At 37.5% G+C, this 27,525-nt stretch overlaps 1 protein-coding gene across 7 annotated transcripts in view; it reads left to right on the plus strand.

Annotated features, from left to right (window-relative positions):
* PCMTD1 (protein-L-isoaspartate (D-aspartate) O-methyltransferase domain containing 1) overlaps window positions 1-26,703 on the plus strand; it is a 41,383-nt gene extending 14,680 nt beyond the window's left edge. For 5 of the 7 annotated variants that reach the window (XM_077352430.1, XM_077352431.1, XM_077352434.1 and 2 more), the window contains 4 exons: window positions 13,186-13,357; window positions 15,779-15,799; window positions 16,749-16,872; window positions 23,828-26,703. In XM_077352430.1, coding sequence (XP_077208545.1) covers window positions 13,186-13,357; window positions 15,779-15,799; window positions 16,749-16,872; window positions 23,828-24,198 — 688 coding nt within the window. In that variant the 3' untranslated portion in view covers window positions 24,199-26,703. Of the gene's footprint in view, window positions 1-4,047; window positions 4,239-13,185; window positions 13,358-15,778; window positions 15,800-16,748; window positions 16,873-23,827 lie in introns of all 7 variants that reach the window. The other 2 variants (XM_077352437.1, XM_077352436.1) reach the window with 2 other exon arrangements.
* Window positions 26,704-27,525: the final 822 nt, after the last annotated feature.

The raw sequence follows: 27,525 nt of genomic DNA on the forward strand, positions 1-27,525 counted from the left end.
TAAATTATAATGATGTAGTTTCAGCTTATGTTTAAGTTGAAGATACTTTTGATATCCAGAAATTCTTATCATTCATTTCAACTCTTATTCAGCTGGGTTGGATCCTAAGCATTATGACCATAGCAGTGTGTGCAAAGTACTCTTGCTTGAACATGTGTTTTTCAAAATGCAGCCACCCAGTGTTTAGTTGTCCTCAAAGATTCTCTAGGATATAGCATTAGGGTCTACAGTGAAATGAGGAATGGACAGAAATCCTTTTTTCTCAAAAGCTGACAGGAGTTAAAATTCAACTCATTATCATTACAAGAAAAGACTAGAAGAAGGATAAGAATTATGTAGAAAATTTACATACCTCTAAAAGGCATGTATGTTATGGAAAAAAAGCTACGGGTTTTTTTTACCTCATTTTTCACTAGCTGAAGAAGCCCCATAGTGGCTTACAAACACCTTTCCCTTCCTCTTGCTACAGCAGACACTGGGAGGTAGGTGAGGCTGAGACAGAGAAAGCTCTAAGAGAACTGCTCTGTAAGAAGGTCACCCAGCTGACTGCACATAGAGAAGTGGGAAGTATATGCTATCAATATGTTAAATGCAGTCCATTTGGTTTATCGTGGAAATATACCCAAAAGCAAACAAAACCAATAGGCAAAAAGTGGTATCTTCTTGAAATTTATTAAATGCAGTCCTAGGTCATTTAAATGTTTTTGCAACCAATATATTCAAATGAGTAGCCGTGTTGGTCTGAAGTAGCACAATAAAATCAGAGTCCAGACGAAGAGTGCTTGCACTTGAAAGCTCACGCCATGAATAAATCTTTGTTGGTCTTAAAGGTGCTACTGGGCTCTGATTTTATTGCAACCAATATGCTAAAGGCAGCTTACAAACTTACTGCAGTAGATATACTAGCATTTTCCAAAGATTTATATGATGCTTTCCATGCCCCTGTCAAAAAAAGGGTACAGCTAGAATTCTGTTGAAGCTGGTGGAATGATTTCCTGGCTGTGGCTTCTATGTGGCCATGGATCATCCAGAAGTATTTTGAAATTGTGAACCTACAGTTTTAGAAGTTATGTGCAACTCCATCTAATGTGATGGAAAACCTCTTTAATAAGAACATGTGGCTGTTTTTAAGTAAGTTGTAGCATTATTTTTTTTGTAAAGGAATTGATGAATCTATTACTCCATATGGTTTTTCCATATTCAGCAAGCTTATTTTCCCATTCTTCTAAATGTGGACAAACATCTACTTTCCCTTTTAATGTGTAATTAGTTTTAGCTACTATGACCTGGGTTGAACCCCTCATTTAAATTTTTTAATAATTTGCTAGGTAGAATACCTTCCATTGGGAATTTAAATTTTAATATATTCTGCATTTTGGTATATTTCTTTCCAATAGCATTTTGCTTTTTTACATCTTCCACATATGACAGAAAGTCCCATTTGTCTTGATATTTCCATCACTTTCCTTTGTAGTTTTTATATGCTTTCTACATGTCCATTGGTTACATGCTATCTAAAAACATTTTGTATCAATTTTCTGTTAACTACTGACTGACTGTAGATTTGATATCTATTTCCCATAGTCATTCCCATTGTTGCCTAGATATCTGTTCTTTTAACATTTTGCTTCTACTTATGTTTTTTTACTTGTTCCTTTTCTAGCTGGAATAAAATATTATATATCCAGTGTAGTAAATGCTCTTTTCATTTTATAAGCAGCTATTCAAATTCAGTTGCAACTTTTAGAACTCCAACTTTAGGACTCATAATGTCCCATAGTATTGAGATTAGTTGATAATATATTAGACATTGAATGTTTACACCAACTTTAATTTCTTGCCAAAACTTGGTTTTCCTTTGAATGTTTATTATCATGCCATAAGTTATAAAATCATTTTTTAAAATTCTTATCATATTGATCTTCTGTTGGAGTGATAAGGAAAGAGTTTGAGGGGCTGAATAAATTCCAGTATGTAAACCATATTCTTAAAAGTCCAATTCTGATTATGTGACTTCTTTCTTATGTAATTATCTTTTTAGTCAATTTGTGATGTAGGCCTTCAAGATTTGCTGGTTCTAATTTTACTATTCTTTTTCTTGAGTTTTAATCCAGACCAGACATGCTGCTTGGTAATGTAATTTTATATTTGGGACTAAACCTCCTCTCTTTTTCTCAGCTTGTAATATTTGGAAGCTCATTCTTCATTTTTTGGCATTCCATATAAATTTATTTGCCATTCTTTCAATATTTTTTCTTCTGTGTATATGGGCAACATGTGCAACATAAGTTTAGTTTTGGCAATATATTCATTTTAATTGTAGAGATTCTTTCCAGCCATTTTAGTTTTTCCTTTTTAATCTGTTCAAATTGATCTCCAAATTTTCTGATATTTATAAAAAGATTGCAGCTTTGCCCAATCCAGAAATGTTAATAGGTTACAATCCAATAATGATCTTGCTAGTTGAAGTCTGGTTAGCAGTAAATATACTAAAATTAAATATATACGTAGTATCTTATATAGGTACATTGTACATTTCATTGGTAGGCTTGCAACCATACTTGTGCTGGATAGAGCAGCATAATCATCTGGCTGTTGAGTACTTTGTACTCTTTATTATCTCTTATTGTAAGGTGATATTGAAGAAATACTGGAGCCTGGAAGTTGGTATTTGAATACTAATGTGTTTGGAGTTAAGCTAATTCCCCCCACCATTCATGATCAGAGAACCTTCCTCCAAAGAAAAACTTCAGTCTTGTATTACTTTCATGCATGACTGCATCACTCTGCCAGACTGGAATTTTTTTTTTTTTTTGCGTGTGCCAGCTACATATGGGCATATACTTCCTTCCATCATACTGATTATTATTGTTGACAGTAAAAACTTACTAAAACTATGTTTCTACAGACAGACAAATTGGAATTTGCAATTATAACCCCATTTGTGTGGATCAGTCTCCAGGTTCAGAGCACATCATGAACATTCTGACTGATATCATAGGTAATGTCACTGTGGCTTTCTATGGCACATTATATCCTCCCTCTCAACTTGTAAGGGCTGAACAAATATTGAAGATAATACAAAGATATGTATACTTCTATGCATCAAAGTATAACAGCAGAAATGTGTATCCAAAAGGCCAAAACATGTTGTATTTCTTTACCTGGTTCTATAACCTTTACAAAGGAAAATTACTAATGTGTGTTAATAGGTTACAATCCAATAATTATCTTGCTAGTTGAAGTCTGGATAACCAGTAAATATACTAAAATTAAATACATAACGTAGTGACTATCTTATATAGGTACATTGTACATTTCATTGGTAGGCTTGCAACCATACTTGTGCTGGAAAGAGCAGCATAATCATCATTTTGCATATAGAAATTGTGCATTTCTTTTAGAACTAAATATGTTGAAATACCTTTATGCAAAACATAAACTTGTGTTTGGCAAAAATAGAATGCAACGTTCTTTATGGGAAAAAAAGCTTCTGATATCTTGACTGTGTGTCAAACAATTTCTGTATTCTTTCTTTGGCATCTAGATCAGTATATACTCTAGAACTAAACTTGCTTGCACTTCTGCCCGCCTCGAGATATCTGTCTTTCAAAACGTTTAGCATATTCCTAGCAACTATTTGTTACCAGATTTATCATCTGTGTCTGCAGCAACTTAGTTTTCCATTTGAATGGGAACTTCCAGGTTCTTGGATAGCCAAAAAGTATGTTTCACCATACTTGTGAAAAATCCTGCTTCCATTGAAGAGATTGTTTCAAGCAGCAAAACAGGTGATATTGGCTCTAAACCATACTTTGGATACATGTTTATGTATTTTGGTAGGCACTTTGTTACTATTTTGAGACAAAAGGAATGCCTTTCCTTAATTGATACAGGCAGTTTCAGAGAAGGTCTTTACTATATGTATATATACATATATATATATATATATATGGAAAGATTCTTGGCATTAGCACAGAAGTAGCAGTGTCAGTCTCCTCTTCACTTGTTTATTGAAGGGGAATGTGTTGTCTTTTCTGCTCCCAGTCAGCTTCTAGAGGTAGAGTATTCGTCTTGGAGGGAGAGCAACAGGGCAAAGCTAGGTTGCCCACCTTCTAGCAACCTGCCAACCCCCCAAGTGTTCAAGCCACTATGATCACTACTGTGCAAGAAAGTCTACATTTCATCTGTGAGCCAAATGAAAATGTCACCATTCTTCTAAAGAAATCTCTACAATGGTAAGTGATAAGAATCATAGTATTACTTTGGGATAAGTCTTAAGGGTAAGACAGCCTCTCTTATAGATTATGTAAGAGAGAAAGTCACCTTACCTTGATCAGTCTCCCAACAGTCCAGCTTTATCTCTGATGACGTTCTGTGGTTCCGACAACCCCATGATGGCTAGGAAAAGAAGTTCTTGAACTGTACATGGAATTATCTGAAGAAATCCTTCATCACACTTCAGCCAAATGAGTATACACATTTACAACTAAAATATAGAATTTTAAAGAATGGAATTGGAAACATTTCCAAATTCTGGAAACTTCCACTAATAGCCAAAGGCAGTCTGTCACAACTTAGTTTGTTTCAGCTAGAGATAATAATTATTGGATTTTTTTTCTCATGCTGTTATCAGCACTGTCTGGAAGCCTCTTCATTTATCTGCACATCCCTCAATGGAAGATTCTCTGTCTATTCCATAGTTACTATCAAGAATATATTGGAATCGTTATGTCATTTTTATCTAAACAAAGAGCATCCAGAGGCAGAGAAGTGTTGCAAAGTTCATGAAGAAACTGCAAAGCAGATGTTGCTTCTGGTCAGAATCCATTATTTTCAATTTTCAGAATAGGAATAACAAAACTATATAGGAAAAATCCAAATAGTGGAAGTATGTTCATTAGGTAAAAAGGGCTGCCAAGTAATTCATATCTTCTGTCTATATAAATGCTCCAAACTATTATTGTATTGAGGAGTTCATCGAGCTTGGAACAGTTTCTACTTCATTTGAACAGAAGAGAATTCACATTTCTAAGAAGCACAGATCTACTCTACATTTTTATCTGTCAAATACAGTTGTTTGACGTAAGGCAGACAGAAAACTGAATTCATAAGATCAGGCCATAGCCAAAGCTCTGAAGAGTGCATTTTACAAGAAAAGCTTCAGCATTGACTCAGTTCAGATCACCTTTTTCTCTTCAAAGTCCCTTTTCTAGCAACAAGAAGCACTTTTGATCCAGAAAAAAAAATAACACTCACTTTTACAGTGTAAACCACAAGTGGTATGACATAAATAAAATTATGTGTCGCAGCTAAAATTTTGTTCAAATTGTGATTCAGTCTGTATTTGTCACATATGTTAATGACTGCTAATATACCTAATATTTTATTCTTACATATGTATTTTGTATGTAATAGGTTGTTGGGAGGAGAGCTATAAGTATTAAACTGTTTTTGATGAAAACACATGAAGCCTCCTTATACTGAATTATACCTTTATACCTTTGGTCTATTGAAGTCAGTATTGTCGATTCAGACTGGTAGTGGCTCTCCAGGGTCTCAGGCAGAGATCTTTCACATTATCTACTGCCAGATCTTTTGACTGGAGATGCCAGGGGTTGAATCTGGAACCATCTACATGTTAAGCAGATCCTCTACCACTGAGGCACAGCCCCTCTGAAAAAATGACTAAAAACAATCTTGTATCATTACTTTGACTATTGCCATTTGATGGAAATGCAGAAGTTCCTTATTTCCGTGGAGAATGTTTACCATGTTTGCCTATACAGTATGATACATAGGGTTTTTTATTAGTTATAAAAATATTCTGCCTCCACTCCTGCCACCCTACATCAAGGTTGCTTAAATATTCAGGTTTGAACTCCACCTCAAAATACTTATTAAAACACAGTGGCTTGGTTCAGACATAAAGACATAATGCAAATCCATTCAATTTCAAGCACTTTGGCAGATTTTCACAGTTCACAATTACAGTGCCACATCTCCCTGAAGAAGTTCTGATGAATACCTAGATAAGAAACTAAATCCAGATAATGCTGAAGTACTGTCAGTTAATAAAGTGGCAGATGAATGATTAGGGAATAAGACTGTTCTGGATGGGGTTGCACTTCTGAAGTAGCGAACTGCTTCAGTTGGTATTAGCTCTGTGCCTGTGAATGGACAGATTTCCTGTTGGGTGCTTATTTCCAGTCATCATCTTTAGTTGATGTACCTTTCCTTGAGAAGTATGACTTGGCTATGTTCTTCAGTGTCCAGGTTAGATTGTTACAATGGGCTGTATGTGAGGCTCCCTGTTGAAGGTTTTCTGAAAGTTTTGTCTAGCTGTAGTCTACTGAAACAACTTCATTAGTTGACAGTTCGTTTTTAGGCAAACTGCTTTTTCTTCCCTTTTAAGTGCCCAAATATCTGTCCGAACCAGGCTACTTAAATTACCTGTAAGGGTCTGGTCTTCATAAATTTTCATAGTTTTTCATCTGAATTTTGGGTCACTGTTTTGTTATTCTGATTTCTTTTAAGTATTGTTACAGGGTTAGGATTTTTTTCCATACTGGAATCAGTTCTTGAAAATTTGGGACTATTGTTTTAGTCATCCCCTGCCTTCAGAGGCAGCAGAAGTGAGGACAGATGGAGGACAATACAGAAAGCCATCATTGGACTTACCATGCTGGCATTTTCCCCTGGCAGTTTCTCCCCACCAATAGCACTGGATGCAACAGAGCCAGTCCCACAGCTGGAAAATGCCAAGCAGGCTCATGGGATCCTGGACTTAGCTATCTCATTGGCCATTTTCACCTCCACTACTGGCCTTTTACTTTTAAAAAATCTATTTTTTTAAAGCCCCGATAGAGAAAGGAAGAAATGGCCACTGTAGCAGTCAAGCCTAGCAGGAATCCAGGTATTCACTAGCGGCAGCCCGCCTGGAGTTTTCCAAGTAAGGAAATACACTCTTCCTTCCTCCAGTGCCAGTGGTAAGGAGAAGCCTTACCACTTGTTTGTAAGGAGAAGCCTCCCATAGGAACAATGCCATAGGTGGAGGACTGGTTTACTTGACCATCAGCTGGTAGTTGATATCTCTCTTCCCAAGAGAGGGGTGCTGCCTAAGCTATTTCCCAGGATAGCTTTCTCTTTTCCCTTTCCAACTTTAGTACCACCTCAAAACACCCTTGAAATTCTGGGAGATAAATTTTCATTACTCTAGAAATATTAGGAGGGTTGTGTTTTTTGTTTGTTTGTTTGTTTGTTTTTTTGGGGGGAGGTCATTTCAGACATCTTCAAACTGATCCAAAACAGCTAATTTCAGCTTAAATATACCTGAATAATAAATATACCCTGCTTCCTTCTCTCATATCTTACCTACCTATTGGATCAACCTGCTCTTATGATTATTTCAAGGCTGTCATGTGTCCTATCTGTTGAAGTGAGGACTGCAGAAAGATGACTTTCCCAGTAGTGGTGCTTTCTGTATGGAATGCCCTGGTCACAGTTCTGCTTAGTACGTTACTCACTTTCTTCAAAGTATCATGTAAAGACATTTTAATTGTCTAGTCTTTAAATAAATTTTATCTTATTGCAAATAAACCTGTCATGGCTCTGTGCTCTTTATGCATATTGCATACGTGTGCATACAAAGCATATCTTTGTTGCTCCCTCTGACCTGTTTGTGCGTTTTGTAGTTCTTTCTAAACAAGAAAACAAATGATTTTCAGGATCCCCGGAACCCCCGCATTCACTTTAAAGCAACTTGTATATTTGAATCAAATAAATTGTCATAATTGTTATAGATTATAGTTTTCAGGCTTTTGATGCTTGTTTCTATTCTTGATATTTTGCTGCTAGCAGAGAATATTTTTTTTCATCTCTGTGCTCTGTGGCAAGTGCCGGAGGTCCTTGTTTATTCTCCAGCTTTCTGGATAAAACCACCCAACCAGATGACCTTCACAATCTCTTCTCCTTTTTGTTCTGCACTATATAAATATTTCCCTGGAGAAGAGCCTAATGCTGGGAGGGCAAAAGAAGAAGGGGACGACAGACAATGAGGCGGCTGGATGGAGTCACTGAGGTAGTCGGTGCAAACTTAAATGGACTCCGGGGAATGGTAGAGGACAGGAAGGCCTGGAGAATCATTGTCCATGAGGTCGCTATGGGTCGGACACGACTTCACACCTAACAACAACAAAATATAATTATTAGAACTACAGCACAGGTCAAGAACTTCACCAAAGTTATATTTCCTTAGGGGCATCTTTGTAGCCCTCCTCTGGACACGCTTCAGTTTCTCTACATATTTTTTCAGTTGTGGTGCCCAAAATGGAACACAGTACTCCAAGTGAGGCCTTACCAGAGCGGAGTAAAGCAGTAACATTACCTCACGTGATCTGAACGCAATAGTTCATTTAATACAGCCTAAAATCCTGTTCACCTTTTTAGCTACTGAGTCACACTGCTGATCTGGGCATATCTTATTGCTTATATAGGATTGCTAACTTCGAGATGGAAAATTACAGGATATTTGTGGGTGGAGTCTGGGGAATGCTGGGTTTTGGGAGGGACCTTGGCTAGTATATGATGCCATAGAGTTCATCTTCCAAAGCAGTTATTTTCACCAGGGGAAGATACTTTTCACATCTGGTGATCTCCATTCTCCATCTGGAGATTGTCCGTTTTATGTGTATAGGCTGTTTTAAGTCTTGTATTTCAACTGTCCTGTTGAAAGCTACATTGTGGGGAAAATACAATATTTTTCATTGTGTGTGTCTGTACACATGCGTAAAGTTCTGTCCAACAAAATTATAATTAAGCATTGCACTGAGTTTGGCATTGAGGCCTAATAGATTGTAAGTGGTAAAGCCATAATCCCAAGCATTTTTACTGGTGTAGGATTGTAGAGCTGCATGTAATTAAGATTGATTGCAGTAAAATAGGAGGGAGGGTTTAACCATTTTTCCCTCCTGCTATTTTCATGACTTCAAATAGTTCCCATATCTTTCACAACCTATATGTTTTTTTGGGCGGTAGGGGGGGTTGTTTTTCATCAAATGTGGTTAACTCTCTTTCATCATACCACAACCTTCATCAGAATTGGAGCCCCCCCCCCAACTATGGAGATTATATGCAGATGTTCCACTGTTTTCTATAGAATTTTTTTTTGTCATGTGTAAGTGATCTCAAGTAATGTAGTTTTAAATATTTAATCTCAAGTGTCATGCAATGCATTCTATTTAATGTTATTGACCTGAATGTACTTTATTCAGCATGTCCAGATTTTTGCTACTGTAGTTCAGATTTATACTGTATGTTTTTATTTATCTTCAAAATGGGTGTACAAAGCGTGGAAATCTTTCAAGATGTGTTATATGAATGTTCCAAAGAGTCTTTTAAACTATAAACAATGTCCATATTTTCAACTGGAAATTTATATTTATTGTGAAAAAAAAATTAATGGATGTACATATGTGTTGCAATTCAGCCAGAGCTAAACACTTTAGTTCCAGTAGTTTCACATGTTTAACTGTCTTATTGAAACATGCAGGACTAGAACAGCCATCCTCAACTTTTTTGCTGTTGAGAAACCCTATAAACATTTTTCAGGCTTCAAGAATCCCCAGCAGTGGTGTGATGGTCCAGAATATGGGTCGGAAGCATAGCTGTATGCATGCTCACTCAGGGCCCCTCCCCTCCCCACCTCCTCCAGGCCCATCATTGGCCATAGGGGGTCAAGTTGATATGACCATATATGATAATATCACCCAATATTAAAAATTAACTTCCACCCATTCAGGAAATTCTTCCAGAACCATCAAGAAACCCCAGGTTGAGAAAGTTTAGACTAGAAAGTGTTTCACTCTTTTTAGCTGTTTGGAATTTTGGAATTTTGTAAAGATAATGTAATTTCAGCATGTGAAATAAGTTCCATTCATTATAGAAACCTGTTTTATCTGTTCTTTACTACTATACCACTATACTATCTTTAACCCGCTCCCAGCAGAGCGGATTAAATAATCAGTTAAGGACCCTGTCCGTGATGAGGAAGGGTGCCCATAGGCCCCTTCCCCCGGACTGACACTCGGAGGGCCCAATCGGCAGGCGCTTTGTGCCTGCCGATTGGGCCCTCCGAGTGTCAGTCTGGTGGCAAGAGTTGGTCCCTTGCCATTGCCCTGACTAATCAGGAGGTGCTTCGCGCCTCCCAAACCACCCCCCCTTCCAGCTTGCCTACCTGCTGCCGCCCGCCACCATTTCCTCGCTGCAATGCGGCCTGGACGGCCGCTGCCTCATGGCGCGCCCTGCTGTCACCAGCTGCCGCGGTCCTGCTGCAGCATGCGCCACGCCTGGCCCTCCCCCACACCGCTGGGAGCACACCGCCACGCCACCCGCCTCACTGCCCGCGGCTGCGGCGCTGGCCCCTGCCCCGCGGCCGTGCAGTCCGCCCGGCCTCTCCACCGCCGACCCCGAACACCTCGGCACCGACCCAGCCGCCCACACACAAGCTCCCTCACTACAAGGTAGGCCACACCCCCGGACCACGCCGCCCAGCCCGAGCTGCCCCAGCCCCAGCGCGTCTCCCCAGCCCCGCTAGCACCCGCTGCATTAAGCCTGCAGCAGGCTTATTTACTAGTCACTACTATAATTCTTAAACTGTGGGTCCTTGTTAAGAATAAAACCAGGATAGAAGGTTTTAAAATTTCGGAACATTTGTTATTGAAAATATGCACACAAAATATATTTGAGTAGACATAAGATTTCATGCTGTTTTGCCAGCTACAGTTGGGGATGAAAGGCAACAAATATTCTTCATAACTTCTGAAATGTACAGGCATTCTAGCCACTACATCTGTTTTCTAGAGCTGGATATGCTGGATACGCTTGTGGCAAAATTCTACATGTGGCAGAGACCATTAAACATTAATGTGATTCTTGAGGGAAAGGGTTTCTGACTATCAAATGTAAACAGTATGTTACAATGTTTCTTGAATTTTGGCTCTTTTGTAATTCAGGCACAAAAATCACTGTTTTATTTTTCCACTTTTTTACTTCTATGAATTTAGGATTGTCACTTGTGTAAAAATCTACAATTGTTGAAGCCACTGGCAGGTGGAGCCCCCTCTTCATTGTCTCCGAGGAGAAATATATATGTAATAATTACTTTCCTGTCAAGCCTAGACTACTTTTATGGGCTTCAGTCACTGTGTTTATTCGGTCAATTGACCCATATAAAAGATACATCTGCAGAAACTGCAACAATCAATGATGAACTTGTATGGGTTTAACAACATAAAATGCATAATTTATTGGTTAGCATTTCAAATTGTACTAGCTAGCATTTGTGTGGTATTTATAAGTATAAACATGTTTTTCTCTAAAAAAAGAAAAGAAAATTACAAGCATACCCAGTACTTAAGAAGAAGTTGGAAACTGTTGCACCTTATGATTCCATAGTATATGCATCTTTAATTTTTATCATCTGAGAGGTAGGAGAAAAAAACAGTTGAAGGGACAAAATAAATTATGTGATAAACAAAACAGCATTTGAATAGAACTCTCAGTCCCTCATAATAGGTAGGACCACCAGCATGTTTTTATATTAAATATGAATTTATAACATTGAAAAGATTCAAGTCATTAATAATGAATTATTAGACACATAATAGCATATTACTCATTACTAACATTGCTAATATTTAAATAAAATAAAATTCTTGGAAATGTAGTATATGTCTATAGTACAGATCAGGATTATTATTATTGTAGATTGTCTTATGTAACAGTTTTATACTACACATTTTGAGTAAAGCCTTGTCTTTTATTTCAGTCATATTGGCGGGGGCGGGAGCGGGGAATGGGAATGTTTTTCAGTGCTCTTCAAAATTTCCTTCAGCTTAAAGTTTTCCACTACATTTTTCCGGGCCTCCATCTCTACACGAATACTACAAATATTTTATAAATGAATTATAAAATGGGGGTAGGAAGGAAATTTTTTTTCTTCCGCCATGTGCTGGTTTTTAAGTCTTTTAATGGGAGTTTTAATGGGGTTTTAAGACATTGTGTCCCGCCACGAGCTGCTTAGGGAGTGATGGGAAATAAATTGAAAAATAAATAAATAAATTTTAAATGCTAATTTGGTAGTTGATATTACAATTTAATTGACTGATTTCAGAATATTTCTCATTGATGAAATTCTTGGGGGAAAGTGTTTCTGACTTCCAAATTTAAATGTTACAATGTTTCTTGAATTTTGTCTCTTATTATGCCTGTGGTAAATTTAGACAGAATGCAAATTTTGAAAATTAAGTCAGCAACATGGTTTAAGCAGTTTAAGTATGACCACCGTAGATCCTCTTATCTAATTAGGATCACTAACCATAATCTCAGAGCCTCTTGTAGCGCAGAGTGGTAAGGCAGCAGACATGCAGTCTGAAAGCTCTGCCCATGAGGCTGGGAATTCAATCCAGGCAGCTGGCTCAAGGTTGACTCAGCCTTTCATCCTTCTGAGGTCGGTAAAATTAGTACCCAGTTTGCTGGGGGGTAAATGGTAATGACTGGTTAAGGCACTGGCAAACCACCCCGTATTGAGTCTGCCATGAAAACACTAGAGGGCATCACCCCAAGGGTCAGACATGACTCGGTGCTTGCACAGGGGATACCTTTACCTTTTTTACTGCCAAGACCATTTAACAACTTTGGGGAGTAAAAATATCTCTAGAAATTCCCATCTTCCAATGGAGCAGGAAAAGGGCCTTCCCCAAACCAAACCCCTCATAGAAAAGGAGAGAAAAAAGCAGGCAGAGTTGCTGCCCAGCTTACACCATCCTGCCTTACATAGGAGTGGGAGCTACCATCTAATAGCAGCAACTGCTCCTGTCCCCTCACATTGGTGTTGACTCCCACCCATTTCTTATGATATGGCCATCAGTCTGCTGGGATTTTCCCTAGTGTGTTCAATGGTGAACCTGCTCATGGAACAACTTGTCTTTTGAACAATAATTTCAGGATTTGTGATAAGGGTTTTCTTCTTGGAAAAGACATGACTTCAAATATTTAAGTATATTCAAATATAATGCAGTCTAACAATACAGAATTCAATACATGCAGATTGTGTTCTTGATTGCAGATATACCTACTTACAACTTTTTTAACAGAGATTCAAAAATCATCGTCGTTATTTTGCAGGTTTGAATTTTGTGAACCAGCCTTCGTAGTTGGCAACTGTTTGCAGATAGCATCTGACAGTCATCAGTATGACCGGATTTATTGTGGAGCTGGTGTCCAGAAAGACCATGAGAACTACATGAAAATCTTATTGAAAGTTGGAGGCATTCTAGTTATGCCTATAGAAGATCAGGTGATATTTTTAAAAAAATTTCTTGCAAAAATTTAAATATTGTCATTAAAATATAGTAGTCGTGTACAGGCTCTTTTTCTGAATTACTTTCATCTTGTTAATTGCCTCAGTACAGTGACTACAAAGGTATTTTGTAAACCTTGACTCAGAATGTCAAAATATAATTTATGCGCCATACATAGCCTAATATTCCTTGTTCTGTAACTTCCAGAGATATTCTAGTAATCCAGAGCAATCCTAGTGCTTATTAGAAAAAGTGGGAGTTATTCCTGTAGCAAATTTTGTGCAGTTTGTTTTTAACAATTTTTTCTCCTTGTTGTATAATAATGATGATGTACCATGTAAAGTGATAACCAAAAGTAAATTAGGGTGAAATGTTTTTGAAAGATTAATTACCTGTAAGTAAGTACTGTGTCCATGTTTTTAGATTGTAGATTTACAAGTAATTGTATGATAATATTAGTTGATAGTGAAGCTGAGTCAATTTAGTGCAGGGGTCCCAACCATTTTTGATCCTAAATTTTGTATTTTGGAGTTCTGACACAAGATGGTAGGTGTGCTCACAAAATGGCTATGATGGAACTTTGAACCAAGCACAAAATGTCAGAGAGTTAGGTTATGCATAATTCTGATAGTAACTCTTCAGCATCTTAGACAGAAACCATGTTTAATGGGATGCCTTTTAAACTTATCATATAGAAGTATTCTTGCATATTCAGTTATTATTGAATTTTGTAAGAAATCCTTATTGACCAGTATCTATTTTCATTTCATAGGCATCTAACACATTTATGCCAAATGAAATCCTGCTTCTCCAGGCTAGCCCTTTTACACAAATGAGCCCAACCATTTGTAACCTGCACTATTACTTGTTGCAACAGTTGATCTAGAATGGGTGGTGAGAGTTCTTTGCACTTGTGTATAATAAGAGAGAATGTGAATAGATTTTGATAGCAACATAAATGATTATTAAAAAGTTACCAACATTTTATATAGTTATGTTTGTAACAATCAGAAGTGTTCATTCAGCTAACCCAAACCAAAAAAATATTCTTTCAGTTAGATAGATTGGACTGAATTTTGGTTATCCAAAATGGCTAAGCCCCCAAAATACCATAAACCCAAATAGCTGAGTTAGAAGGTATTTAAAAGGACTGTAAGCCCTTTTAATGCCTTTGGAGTTTACTCCAAGCTGACGTTGTGGCTTGGAGAACATATTTATAGGGACCATGATCCCTTTAAACACCTTTCCCACCTTCTATTGGAAATAATAGACGATAGGGCACCTTCTTTGGGGGCACATAGAATTGGACCCTTTGGTTCAGTCTTTTTGAAACTTGGGAGGAGAGGTTTAAAGAGAGGCACTAGCAGCTATGCTGCCAATAAGGTGCCTGTATCTCAAAAAAACAGCCAAGCCATATTCCCAGGTTGATTCTTCATTATACCCTATGGTATACCTTGTAATGGTCCCTTAAGGGTATTATGGAGCAAAAATAAATTGGGATTCTCAAATATTTACCAAATACTATACCAGTATTGACCTTTGGGAATATCGGTAGATACCAATTTGGCGAGCATTCAGTATACCTGAATCCCAAAAATACCATTTTGGGGTTTTTTGTTTTGTTTTGTTTTTTGCACACTCCTATTAAGAACTTCCACCTGAATTGTCAAAATACATTCAAATTGGGAAGAACTAATGCTGTCCGTGAATTTCCATTTAGGCGTGTTAAGCAATTTACCTATGCAACTTAGACATGTTTAGTCAGAATGAAAGTTCACTCTTTTTATTTGTGCAGGTAAAGTACTTTATAAAAAGCCACGGACAGTTTTATACCATAAACGTTAACAATTTTAAAAGCCCATCTGACCATATTCTAAAATCACTTGGTGGGTGCAAGGAAAGATGTCACTTAATGCCATAGTGCCCATATTTACCACTTGTAGATGTCTGATTTAGTGTATGGTTGATTACAGAGCATTATCTTTTCAGTACTTCTACTGTAACTTTCTGATCAGTTTATTTATACAATGAATTTCTTAACTTGAGCTATCTGTAGTAGTGTGACAGAATACATAGTACTTTAAGATTCAACTATGGTAATAGAATTGCATGAAACAGATGGATCATATTTGAAGTCCGCACACAGTTTCATTATTCAGCACTTACTGAAGCAATATAGGAGTCTAGCCAAGGGAAAGGGTAACTGCACCACATGAATAACATACTAGAAACAACAAATTACTAAAGGTAAATATTTGCATTAGAAGTCAAAGTTAGTTCTTAAAGTATACAGGCACACTGGTACATGTTCTGTCTCAGGTTTCAATACATTTTCATTGTCACAAGGACAGAATGTTTTGAAAAGCATGAAACTTTGAGTGATACAATAATACTTAGCACTTATTTTTCATTCATAGATCTCAAAGGGCTTTTCTACGGTGAGTATCATTATCTCCATTTTACAGATGGGGAAACTTAGGTACACTGAAACATGACTTAATAAGCCTGCGTTGTTGTAAAAGTAAACAAAGTACTTCAGAAGCATTACCATCAATTAAGTTGTCATACAAATGCTGTATAGTTTATCAATTTAAAACTATTCCATTATTATGGATTAGGATAGAATGAGGTTTACATCATACCACTTTTGTTCAGTAATCACTGATGACAGTTAATTGAAATCAAAAACACTGCACTGAAGCAAGGTCTTTTGAAATAGTGTACTGTTGGTCTACCCAGAAGGCATTTCTAAGGAAAAAAATTTAGATGGGTAGCATTGATTTCTCAGATCTGTTAGATATTCCAGTATTGAGGAATAAAATGTTGTACCATGATCTTATAATTCTATCCATTGTAAGTACTGAAGGAAACCCTGTTAAGACATTTTTTGCACTTTAGTAGCAATATGAATGTTTATGAACCTGTGAATTTGTGAAATGCAGCTATTTAATTACATATCTTTTCTTTCTGGGTATTATGTCATAGCAAATCTCTGGAGAAGTAGCATATAAATTCTCTAAATCAGTATCACTATACACATTAAGTACTAATTGTCCCTGGCCTTCTCATGGATTTGTATGATTGAGATTTTAAAACATTCTAAAAGTATCTGCGTTATATTTGTTTATTATATTAACATTAAATAATTTCAACATGCAGTTTTACACAGTTTGCAAAGCTTTTTTAAAGTTAGTAAATGTTTCTATAAGGAAACAAAGATATACAATCTTTTTAAACTTAGTATAAAATATATGGTTCACCATTTTATAAATCTTTTCTACAAAACTGAGATTGTAATTATGTGAAAAATTTAAACAAATATAGATGGAAATAGTTTGTTTAATCATTGTGTGATTCTGTTTAATCATTTTCAATGATTCCATGCAGCTAACACAAATTCTAAGAACTGGACAAAATACTTGGGAAAGTAAAAATATCCTTGCTGTTTCGTTTGCTCCACTTGTGCAACCAAGCAAGAGTGATAATAGCAAAAATGATACAGTGGGACTGCGTAAGTACAATTCATTGTGCCTTTCCCTTGTGTGTAGCACAGCTGCTTGCTAGAAATGGTTCTTATATCAATATATATAAATTCATATATAAATATGAATGAATGAATGAATAAATAAATATATCTAAACATAGTTGTATTATAATGCCTTTCTTTGTAAAACAGCTAAGTTTGATGGCTCCTTTTAAACATTCCTTTGAAGGAAATAATTTATTTAGTGAGCTAACAGATGTGCTACTGGACTGAATATGTAAGAACAGGCTAGCAAACAAATCTTTGGGTATTATTTCCCAACAACTAGAAAACTTTAAACCCAGATATTTTCCCAGGCACAATCAACAATCAACAATTCCGATATAAGAAATCATACGGCTTTACTCCTGCCCAGAGTCAGCAACCATACTGTAACCCCTTCAACTCCCAGGTCCAACCTAGTTACCACCAACCCAGGCAAATGGGACTCCAAGGAGCTCAATCTCTCGGGTCCCTCATCTAAAGGAACAGCTTCCCAGTGACTACATAGACTCCCTCAGATTTCTGACAGGCTGTCTTGGTTTGCAGATTGTTTGAGTTTAGTTGCAGATGATGCTTAAGTTTTGAACATAATAAAATCTGGATATTCCTTGGAATTGTAAACCTTGTGTTGAATCTAGTTTTGGAAAAATCTGCCTCCAACATGGCGCTGCAACAAGAGATTTGCCACCTCTTGCTATGGGAATGGAGTATCTGAAACAAATAGATTTGACAGTGAGCCAAGACAACACATTAACAGATCACCTAAGCAGGAAGTTCTTCTTGACACATGAGTGGTCCATAAGCATCAAATATTTATTCCCAGTTTCAAAACATAGGGTCACCCTCATATAGGCCTATTTGCATCACCAGAGAATATGAAATGCCATGATGTCTGTTCCTAAGCAGCCATAAGCAATCAATCACTGGGAGATGCTTTTTACCTATTGTTGTCTCATGCCTGTTATTATGCATTTTCCCTTTCCCACTCTTCAACTGTGTGGTCCTAAATGTGAAACCAGACAATACGGAGTGCATATTAATAGCCCCAGAAGGATATGATTCCCTATGTTGTGGAACCTCTTCAAAGGCAAGAGAGGGCCTCCTCTCAGTGGAACAGGTTCATTAGCACAACATAGAAATGTTGCATTTCAGTATGTGCTTAGTTTTATCAATAAATCAATGGTCTGACTGGGTAACTGAAGTTCTAGTGTCATCACACACACCTGCTTCCTGGAAATCTTATTAAGCTAAATGAGTATGATTTACATCGTGAGCAACAGAAAGAAAAATTAGCCCTGCCCCTTTTCATAAATTTTTGAATACCACTTATCCATGAAAGATTCAGGTCATTCTACTTCCTCTATCAAAGTGTACCTGGCAGTCATATAGGACTGGTATAGGTGTAAAACCTGTTCCTCAAAAGAGTCTGTCTCTTGTATTTTCTCATCACAGCTAGTATACAAATCATTTGAACCTGTGGCTTCATTTGTCCTATCTTTAGGGGAAGTGAGATTAAGGCACTCAGGATCGGCCCACCTTTCACCCCATTCCAGAAAGATAAGATTGTTTTGACACAGAGCCTTTATGCACTAGTGGTTTCTTTCACTTTTACTATGCATCCCTGTTGGGTATATTTTTTCATTCTGCATGTCCCCTCATTTTCACTGTACATGTGCATCAGGCTATCATTTTCCTTAATGTATTTTGCTCCCTTCTGCATTCAGTCTATTAACTGTAATTGATGTTCAGGTGCCTTCTGTGCAGGCACACATCTCTCCCTCTTTCCCCACTGTGGACCACACAGCCTATTCTTTATCTGCTTGGCAACAAAAAGAGGTTTGTGGGTAAAGTGCTCTCCCTAGCTCTCATCACGTGGCTATTTAAGTGAGAAGAGTCTGAAGCTCTTCTATGCCAAGGAGGAGGGGGACCAGAAGCTGTACATTCTATAAGCTTTTAGAAAACACTCCATGGCAGGCCTGCTCTGAAGTAGTCCCATATGTGCCTGCACAGAAAATGCTCAATGAACATCATACAGGTAAGTGCAACAATCCAACAAGCCATTGCTCTCACCAAAATACAGGGAACTTAAAAGTAGTGTGAGAAAGGGGGGATTTAGTATAAATTATCTCTCCTTCCATTATTATGTATGATTTTAAACATTCTGGCACTTGGTAAAAAGTACTTAATATTTTTTCTTGTGTTAAGCAACTGGGTAGAACTTGCAGCCCAGCGAACAAAGACCAGCCACATTTACCAATTTATGTTCTTTTAAATATTGCCAGAATTACAAAATTCATTTGACACCATTAGAGTCTCTGCAACACACCTAGTGGGCACTATTCTGAAGTTTTAATATACAACAGGAGGCTTCCTCATTGATCCAACCCTCAAATTATAAAAGTGCAAGGTTATCTCCCATCTATTGTATGGAGTAGAGGTCTGGGGATGGAAGGAAAATATCATACCTAGGCTAGAATCTGTTCAAAATACATTCTTAAGGGCTACATTCTAGCCCTACCTAGGGGAATTCTGCCTATTTTGATGAGGGCAGAAACAGATCGATTTCTCTTAGTGCCGGAGTACATTTTGCAATTCTAAAACTGTGGAAAAATCTTCGGTTAGCCAACTTAAACAAATTTAATCATCAATCCTTTAATATAATGTTATCTAATGATCCAATGCATAGCTTTATTAATAGCCTTGTTGCATGCTACTCCATCCCCGATGACCTCCTAAATCCTTCAGTTAATAACTCTCACCTTAGAGACTGGATCTCTAAGTTATACAGAATCCATAACTGGATCCCAGTTATACAGAATGCAAATTTTGAAAATTAAGTCAGCAACATGGTTTAAACGGTTTAAATATGACCACCGTAGATCCTCTTATCTAATTAGGATCACTAACCATAATCTCAGAGCCTCTTGTAGCGCAGAGTGGTAAGGCAGCAGACATGCAGTCTGAAAGCTCTGCCAATGAGGCTGGGAGTTCAATCCCAGCAGCTGGCTTGTTTGGGACAGACATTTGGGTAAGAAGAGTTTCTGAGTTGCTGGACCATATACAGGAGGGCCTAATTGTGCCTCAGGCGTTGCACTTAAAGTTTGCACAGGGCTCACTCAAGTCTATGGCTTGGATTGCTGCCTTTAATCTGAGACTGAAGGTCCTTTTTTCAGTACACTTTGCTCACAGAAGTCTTTTGCACCTTTTAAGGGAAGACAACAGAGCCTCTTGTGGCACAGAGTGGTAAGGCAGCAGACGTGCAGTCTGAAAGCTCTGCCCATGAGGCTGGGAGTTCAATCCCAGCAGCCGGTTCAAGGTTGACTCAGCCTTCCATCCTTCCGAGGTCGGTAAAATGAGTACCCAGCTTGCTGGGGGGTAAATGGTAATGACTGGGGAAGGCACTGGCAAACCACCCCGTATTGAGTCTGCCATGAAAACACTAGAGGGCGTCACCCCAAGGGTCAGACATGACTCTGTGCTTGCACAGGGAATACCTTTACCTTTACCCTTTTAACCATAATCTCAGAGCAGCTTTTACATCACTTCGATTTGAAACGATGCCCACAGAGGTATTGGTGGGCCGTTTTAGCTGTATGCTAAAAAAACAGCATTTTTGTATTTGTGGTGCACAAGCTCTGGAGGATTTACCCCACTACATCTTTGACTGCTTTATGCTGAATCCCAGGGCCAAATTACTCAATGAGACCTTATGGGGTTCTAACCTTCCCTCCATTGCTGAAAAGACAATCTATCTTTTATCTGACCAGGTTGATAATGTAACATATAAAACCGCTCTATTTGCCTTGGCTGCAAGGAAAATAAGGTCCAACATTACAAGGCACACTAAGGCACTCTTGCACTTTGTAACACTCTTAACACTCTTGCACTTTGTAGTCGTGTATGCTGTTTCAGATTTTTGGTCTTAAATTTTATATTTTTATACACTTCCTTTTATTCTATTTTACTGTTTGTAAATTTGTATTTTATATTTTGTAAAGGCCTATGGCTATATACAAATAAATGTATCTATCTACAAAATTCATTTAAGTATTACCAATGTACCACTCTTTTTACTTCTGATGTCCAGGTCTTGTTCAGATTGATTCACATATATAGCTTACTGCTGTTTTTTCCCCCATTTATAGGGTACTGATTCAGTTTTAATAGTGTTCCCTTGTTTAAGCTGGTTGACTATGCTTCCAAGATTTCAAATTTGTTCCTGGAATTAACCTACCTTTATATTTAAATCCTCCTCTTCAAATCTAAACTGATGGTGCAGTGGCAATAGTTGGAAGAAAGCCAGCACAATGGAAGCATATAATACCCCAGGATCTGCGGGCAGCAAGGTTTTCTAGCTTAGCTAAGAATGGAATGAATAGATTTTATTGTTTATAGGCTATTACAATATATTATCAGTATATGCAGTTTGAAAGCTAAGAATTGAAACAGTGCTGCATTTAAACCTAGCTTTAGTTTAAAATGGTTGTCAGTTTATGTCTGGTTTCATACTGATAATATTATGGTGGGTTGTTCTTATCCTTTTATTGTGTTATGCTAAAGAGAACTCACATAGTAAAAATGCCTATGGGGAAAGTGGTGCTGCTCAGTGATCAGGTATTTGCTTGGCATGTATAAGGTCCCAGGTGCAATTCCTGACATCTCCAGTTAAAAGGATCTTGTAGTAAATTATATGAAAGACCTCTGCGTGAAGCCTTGGAGAGCCACTGCCAGTCTTATGTAGACAATACTGACCTTGATCAACCAAGGGTCTGATTCAATATAAGCCTCATTTGAAGGGAAGACGAATGGTCCATCTAGTCCAGCATCCTGTCTCATGCAGTGGCTAATCGGTTTTTCTGGAGGACCAACAGCAGGATATCAAGGCTGAGGATTTCCCTTAATGTTGCCTCATGGCTCTGGGATTCAGAAGTTTAGTGCCTCTTAAGTTTAGTGCCTCCCTCAGTCACCAGTTATTATCCTTCTTGATATTGCCTTATTCTCCATGATATTGATAGGCTTATCCTCTATCTAACCCTCCTATAAAGCTGTTTATTCCTATGGCCAGCACTACATCTTCTGGCATTTTTATAACTTTCTGTGTAAAGTAGAATTCCTTTTGTCCATCTTGAACCTAGTGCCTATCAGTTTCATTGAATGCTTCAACTTCTCTCCTCCCCAACATCTTTGCTACCCTCCTCTGCATTTTTTCCAGCTCTGCAATGTCCTTTTTGAGACACTGCGACCAGAACTGTACACAGTATTCTAAATGAAGCTGCACCATATATCTATACCAGAGCATTTATTAGTCATTTTATTCTCAATCCTTCTCCTAATAATCTCTAATATAATTTCCTTTTTGAGTGCAGCAGCACATTGGGTTGACACTTCCATTGTTCCAAGCCCAAGATCTTTTACTGTCTTAGTCTCAGCAATTTCAGACCCCATCATCCTATAATTGAAGTTGGGATTTTCCCACCAATGTGCATCACTTTACACATAAATATTGAGAACTTTGTTTGCTACATTGTTACCCACTCGCCAGGTTTGTTGAGATCCTCTTGGAGCTCTTTACAGTTCTGATTTTCTGTATCCTGAATAATGTGGTGTCATCTGCAAACTTGGACACTACACTACTCGGCATGGTTCCAGATCACTGATGAATCATTTAATTAGTACTAGTCCCCAAACCAATTCTTATGGGACCCCATTGCTTGCTTCACTCTATTGTGAGAACTGTCCATTGATTCCTGCTCTTTGCTTCCTATCATTTAGCCATTTTTAATTATTATTTTTAAATGATAACGAGTTTAATAAGAAAATTAAAAAGGACACAAGTCATTTGAAAAGACAACAGAATGAACAATAAGGAAGAAATCGGCAATCGCTCCACTGGCCTTGTTCTTATATATGTTATTTGAGTTGGGCTGTTGATTTCTGGAGTAACAAGCATTCTGAAATCATCCTTTACCTTGTCCTCTCCTGTGATTTGGGGGTATTCTAGCCCTGTTGTCTCAGCCTCTCGTGCTCAAGATGGAAGCCAGGTTAACATGGAGTAGTTTGCCATCAAAATAACAAAATGGCCAAGAGAGATTCTGTCTCAGGTCCACAGGTTTTATAATCTTGCTTCTCCCTCTCCTTGAAGCTCTGGGTTTTTTCCTGACTGCAAAAGAAAGGTTTGTTCTTTCTCTTCTGCCTCTTAAGCCAGTTTTTAATCCATAAGTGAACTGCATGACAGCTACTTCACACATTTTCTAGGAAAGATTATGGCCTAGATGCTGCTGTAGCACAAAAAATCTGTTGACTATATCTGCACTTAGCTACTACTCTGGGCTAGCCAGAACACTAATAGTAGTCCAAGTTACTATCTTCTACTTTGGCAACTACTAAGTGAGAGAATAAAGTTTATGAACAGGAATGAGTGTTTTGTAGTGTACTTCACAGATAGTTTCAAGAAAATCTTACATGCTTGGTATTGCTGAGGTGGTCTGATTATTGTAAGCTTTGCTGATCCCCTGAGAAGAATTTGCAGTTTCCTTGTGGCATTTCCCTGTTTGCCATTATATATAGCCCATAATACTGTAGGTTTTGCTGCAGTGTTTGGGTTTTGTGATTTCACAAATACCATCACCCTTTTACTTCTTTTCCCTTAAGAGTAGACTTGATGTCTCAAGAAGTCTAATGCCTATTTTGGCACGCAGAACTAGATTGATGTCTGAATCCCGGTCAATATAGATGATACTGCAGTGTTTAAGCACTGTTACTTGCACTGCCTCGTGCATTTCATAGCATGTGGTTTTTATTTTGCCTCATAAAGTAATACTAAGTTCAAAGTGTTCAAATGTTACTGGCTTTTTTCTCATCTTTTTACATTATTGCTAATATTAACTTCATGCTTGACCTAGATGGCAGACATAATTCTTTTTCTTTCTTTCTGTTTTAGCTCCCTGTGCTGTTAGGAATCTACAGGACTTGGCCCGGATCTATATTAGACGCACCCTTAGAAACTATATAAATGGGGAGATGCAAGCCAAAGGCGTTGTTCAGAAGCCACCACCAAAACGTAAACGCAGACGGTGCCGTAGGCGCAAGATTAACACCTATGTGTTTGTAGGTAATCAACTCATTCCTCAGCCTCTAGACAGTGAAGAAGATGAAAAGATGGAAGAAGACAACAAAGAAGAAGAAGAGAAAGATCAAAGTGAAGTTTTGAAACCTGAAGAACCTCCTCGAAATCTCTTGCGGGAAAGAATAATGAGTTTACCACTCCCCGAATCACTAAAAGCTTACTTGACGTACTATAGAGAAAAATAACTTGTTTTAAGTAAGATAATGCTGACTTGATAGTTCCATTATTCTTGAAATGTAGCATTTACTAGGTGGACAAATACCAGAAGTCTTTCTCCAAGACTAAATTGCAGTGATGGAATGAAATGTAATCTGTCTTAACTTTGCTACAAGGACTTGCATTCAGCAGTAGACTCCTGTTTTAAATCCATTTTTCGTTACCTTTTGGAAAAGATGCTCTTTTAACTCTTATAGAATATATTCCAAAGCAGTATGCAGGACTAATTAAGAATTTGCATGATAAATCTTTTTGGTCCAGAAAAATTTGTATTGATTGACATTAGTGAAAATTTTGTATCTATGAAGAATTGAACAAATATGTTAAGACGTTGATTGGATCTGTCTGCATTAATTCTCTTGGGAAGGTTTTTGAACATGCAGACATTTCTGATCTCACATTGAATAGGAACCCTTTATTATTTTACCATGGCAATGTTGCAATCATTGTTACTGTCTTGATGTAAGTGTATTCCAAGGAATACATGAGTGCAATAACTTTGTGTGCAGACACTGAATGAGCTGGCTTTAATTAAATATACACATTCAAATTTAGAAATGTCAGACAGCCCTGCTATTCCTCCTTTTATATCTCTTGCCAAAAGATCTCAAGAAAAGTGGATGCTTCTTTCAGAGCCTTAACAAAACAAATGTTGATTATAATGTTTTTTAAAAGTACTTCAACCCTGTTTCTTTGGCACCAATCTATAATATTCTTAAAGATTTTTCAACTTTTCACAATTTCTGGAAAGTATTTAGTTTCTTTTTAAAGTTCATGGTATAGAAAGCATATTTCATATATAAAAGATTGTAATTTAGGTTTCAACTACTATATTTAGTACTCAGAGTAGAATATGTAAAAAAAAAAAAAAGGATTAGCCAGTACTGCTTGTTTGAGTAGTTGTAATGGTAGCATTTTTAAAAGGATTTGTTCAGCAGATGCACTTTAAGTGGATTCTGTTCCTTATTTATCTCAGATAAGGCAAGGTTCCTATACTTGCTATTCTTTCTTTTTGAAATCAATAGAGTTGCAAGCTTGGGGACTGACACTGCTTGACTATTTTGTTCCAGCTGCCAATTTTCGTTTCTATTTAATTATATTGTTTGCAGGGGTTATTTTTCTTTTCTTTTTTTGCATGATGGGGAGTCTAATTTTCACTAGCTTTATAATTTTAAGATTTTGTGTAAAATATCAGTGGGATAGTATTGAGTTCAAGATATGCTGTACAGACTGCTGTTGTAAAGTACTCGTGATCTGTTGGGGCCCAATCAAAAGCATTCCTTTATGGAGAAAATTCCCGCAACACTTACTTCTGTGTTTCTGTCAATATAGAAAATCCATAAAGCAAAATGAAATCAGTTTTCATATGTTCTCCCAACCTGCTATTTGTGGATGGAAGTTAGTCCAACTCCACCTGATCGTCAAATTTGGTGGTATCCACTTTAAAATAGCAGGTTGAATCTAATGTTTCTGCAAGCATAGTGAATGTACTGATACAATTTTCATTGGCTTCCTCTTATTCCAGCAAGCTGGCAGATGCTATAAAGTCACTGTTGGGCACTAGAGGGCTGCCCTGAACAGGATAGTATGGTTTATAAAAAAAATAGGGGTGACAGGAATATCCTTCTTTTGCTTTGCATGGGCAGAGCTCAGATCTGTGATATTTGCTGAGCCTGTGCCGGCAGAAAACCAAGAAGGTTTATTTCTTGCTTCAGCGTCTGTGCTTCAGCTTTTCAGAGGACTTCTAAGGCATCAGGAACCTTGATGGAAATCACTTCCATAAATGTACTCCATTTGCAGAAACACTGGATCCATTGAAAACATCTTACTAGATCCAGTCATTTAAAATTTTCTGCTTTCTTTGCTTATTTAAAGTTTTGCCTAGCTAACTGTGAAAATTCAGTTTCATTACAAGGAGGCTTGTTAACCAGCATGTTGAGTTGATTTCTGAAAATCACTTTATACAAATGAACATACTTGTTTCTGCAAATAATTGGTCCAGCCTTGTTTCATGGTTTAAGAACTGATAGTCTCCCATGCAGTAAAAAAAAAATGCAGAAATTATAAAGGTTGAACTGTGGGGAATACTGCACATCTATTTCAAATAGAATGACATTTTTGGCATTCTGAAATTCACTTTGTATCTTCTAATTTTGGAATGTCATATACTGTCCTCTGTGTTCATTTAGAGTGCAAATGATAATTTTCTTTAAAGAGGAATTTTATACAGGAGGCTTTTGAAGAATGACTTCATGCAATTTCCCCTTTTGTTGTATTCTTGTTCAGATAGTGAGTCATTATGTAAGTTATGTAATTTTCTGGTGTCACAAAAACTGCTTCTTTTGTGTTTGTGGATTTATTTCACATTCTTGAATTTATATTTACTTTTAAATAAAAGGAAAAAATGCAAATTGAATCCAAATTAAACTTTTTGGCATAATTACAATAAAATTCTTTTGGTGCTTTTATTCTGACTGATAATCCTCCATTTGCTTACTGGTTTTGTCACTTAATTTGTTGAATTGGAAGGATGTAGATTATAAGCTTTCAGTTGACAGTACTGCTTCTTCAGGCAACTTTATCTTCAGAGGTGCATGTATCAGAAGAAAAAGCAGAAGTCCTAGCAGCATATAAGAAGATAAGAGGAATAGGTTTCATTACCCCACTTTTCTTTTTCCTAAGGATTATCAAAGTGACCTACAGTTCCCTTCCCAGAGGACCGGCTGAGGAGGCTGCACCGGGCCTTCTCTGCCCAAGCAGGAGCCCTGCCTGGGACTCGCAGAAGTGAGTCCCAGCCAGGGCTCCCATTTGCCCTGAGAAGGCCCAGAGTAGCTTTTCTTGCTGTTGCCGAGCCTGCCTGAAGTGGGGTGGGGGCTGCTAAGTCAAAGCCAGCCCTCCCCTTTGCCCTGGGAAGCCTTGCTGAGCCAAGAAAGGCCGCACTGGCCCTTCACATGATAATAGATGAGGGGGCCTGCTACCAGCTCCTGGACCACTTGTAAAGTGTTTGCCCTAATCCGTTATATTTGTGGTAGCCCATAAAAGGCTCACTAGTGCAATAGGTTCACCAGCTAGGACTATGTCACACAGTTCTAGAAACACAGTGACAAATCCTTCCACCTTTGAAAAAACTCTAAGAGAACTAACACAATATATGTTGAAGGACAAAATAGTACATGAAATTGGAACCCCAAACTTGATGATGAAAAATTATACCATTATGTTGATATCTTAAAGACTGATTCCTAATAAAGCTTGGGAGTCCTTCAAGAAAGCAAACAAACATTTTATTTATTTAT

Source organism: Paroedura picta, chromosome 9 (assembly GCF_049243985.1).
Source record: "Paroedura picta isolate Pp20150507F chromosome 9, Ppicta_v3.0, whole genome shotgun sequence".
NCBI lineage: Eukaryota > Metazoa > Chordata > Lepidosauria > Squamata > Gekkonidae > Paroedura > Paroedura picta.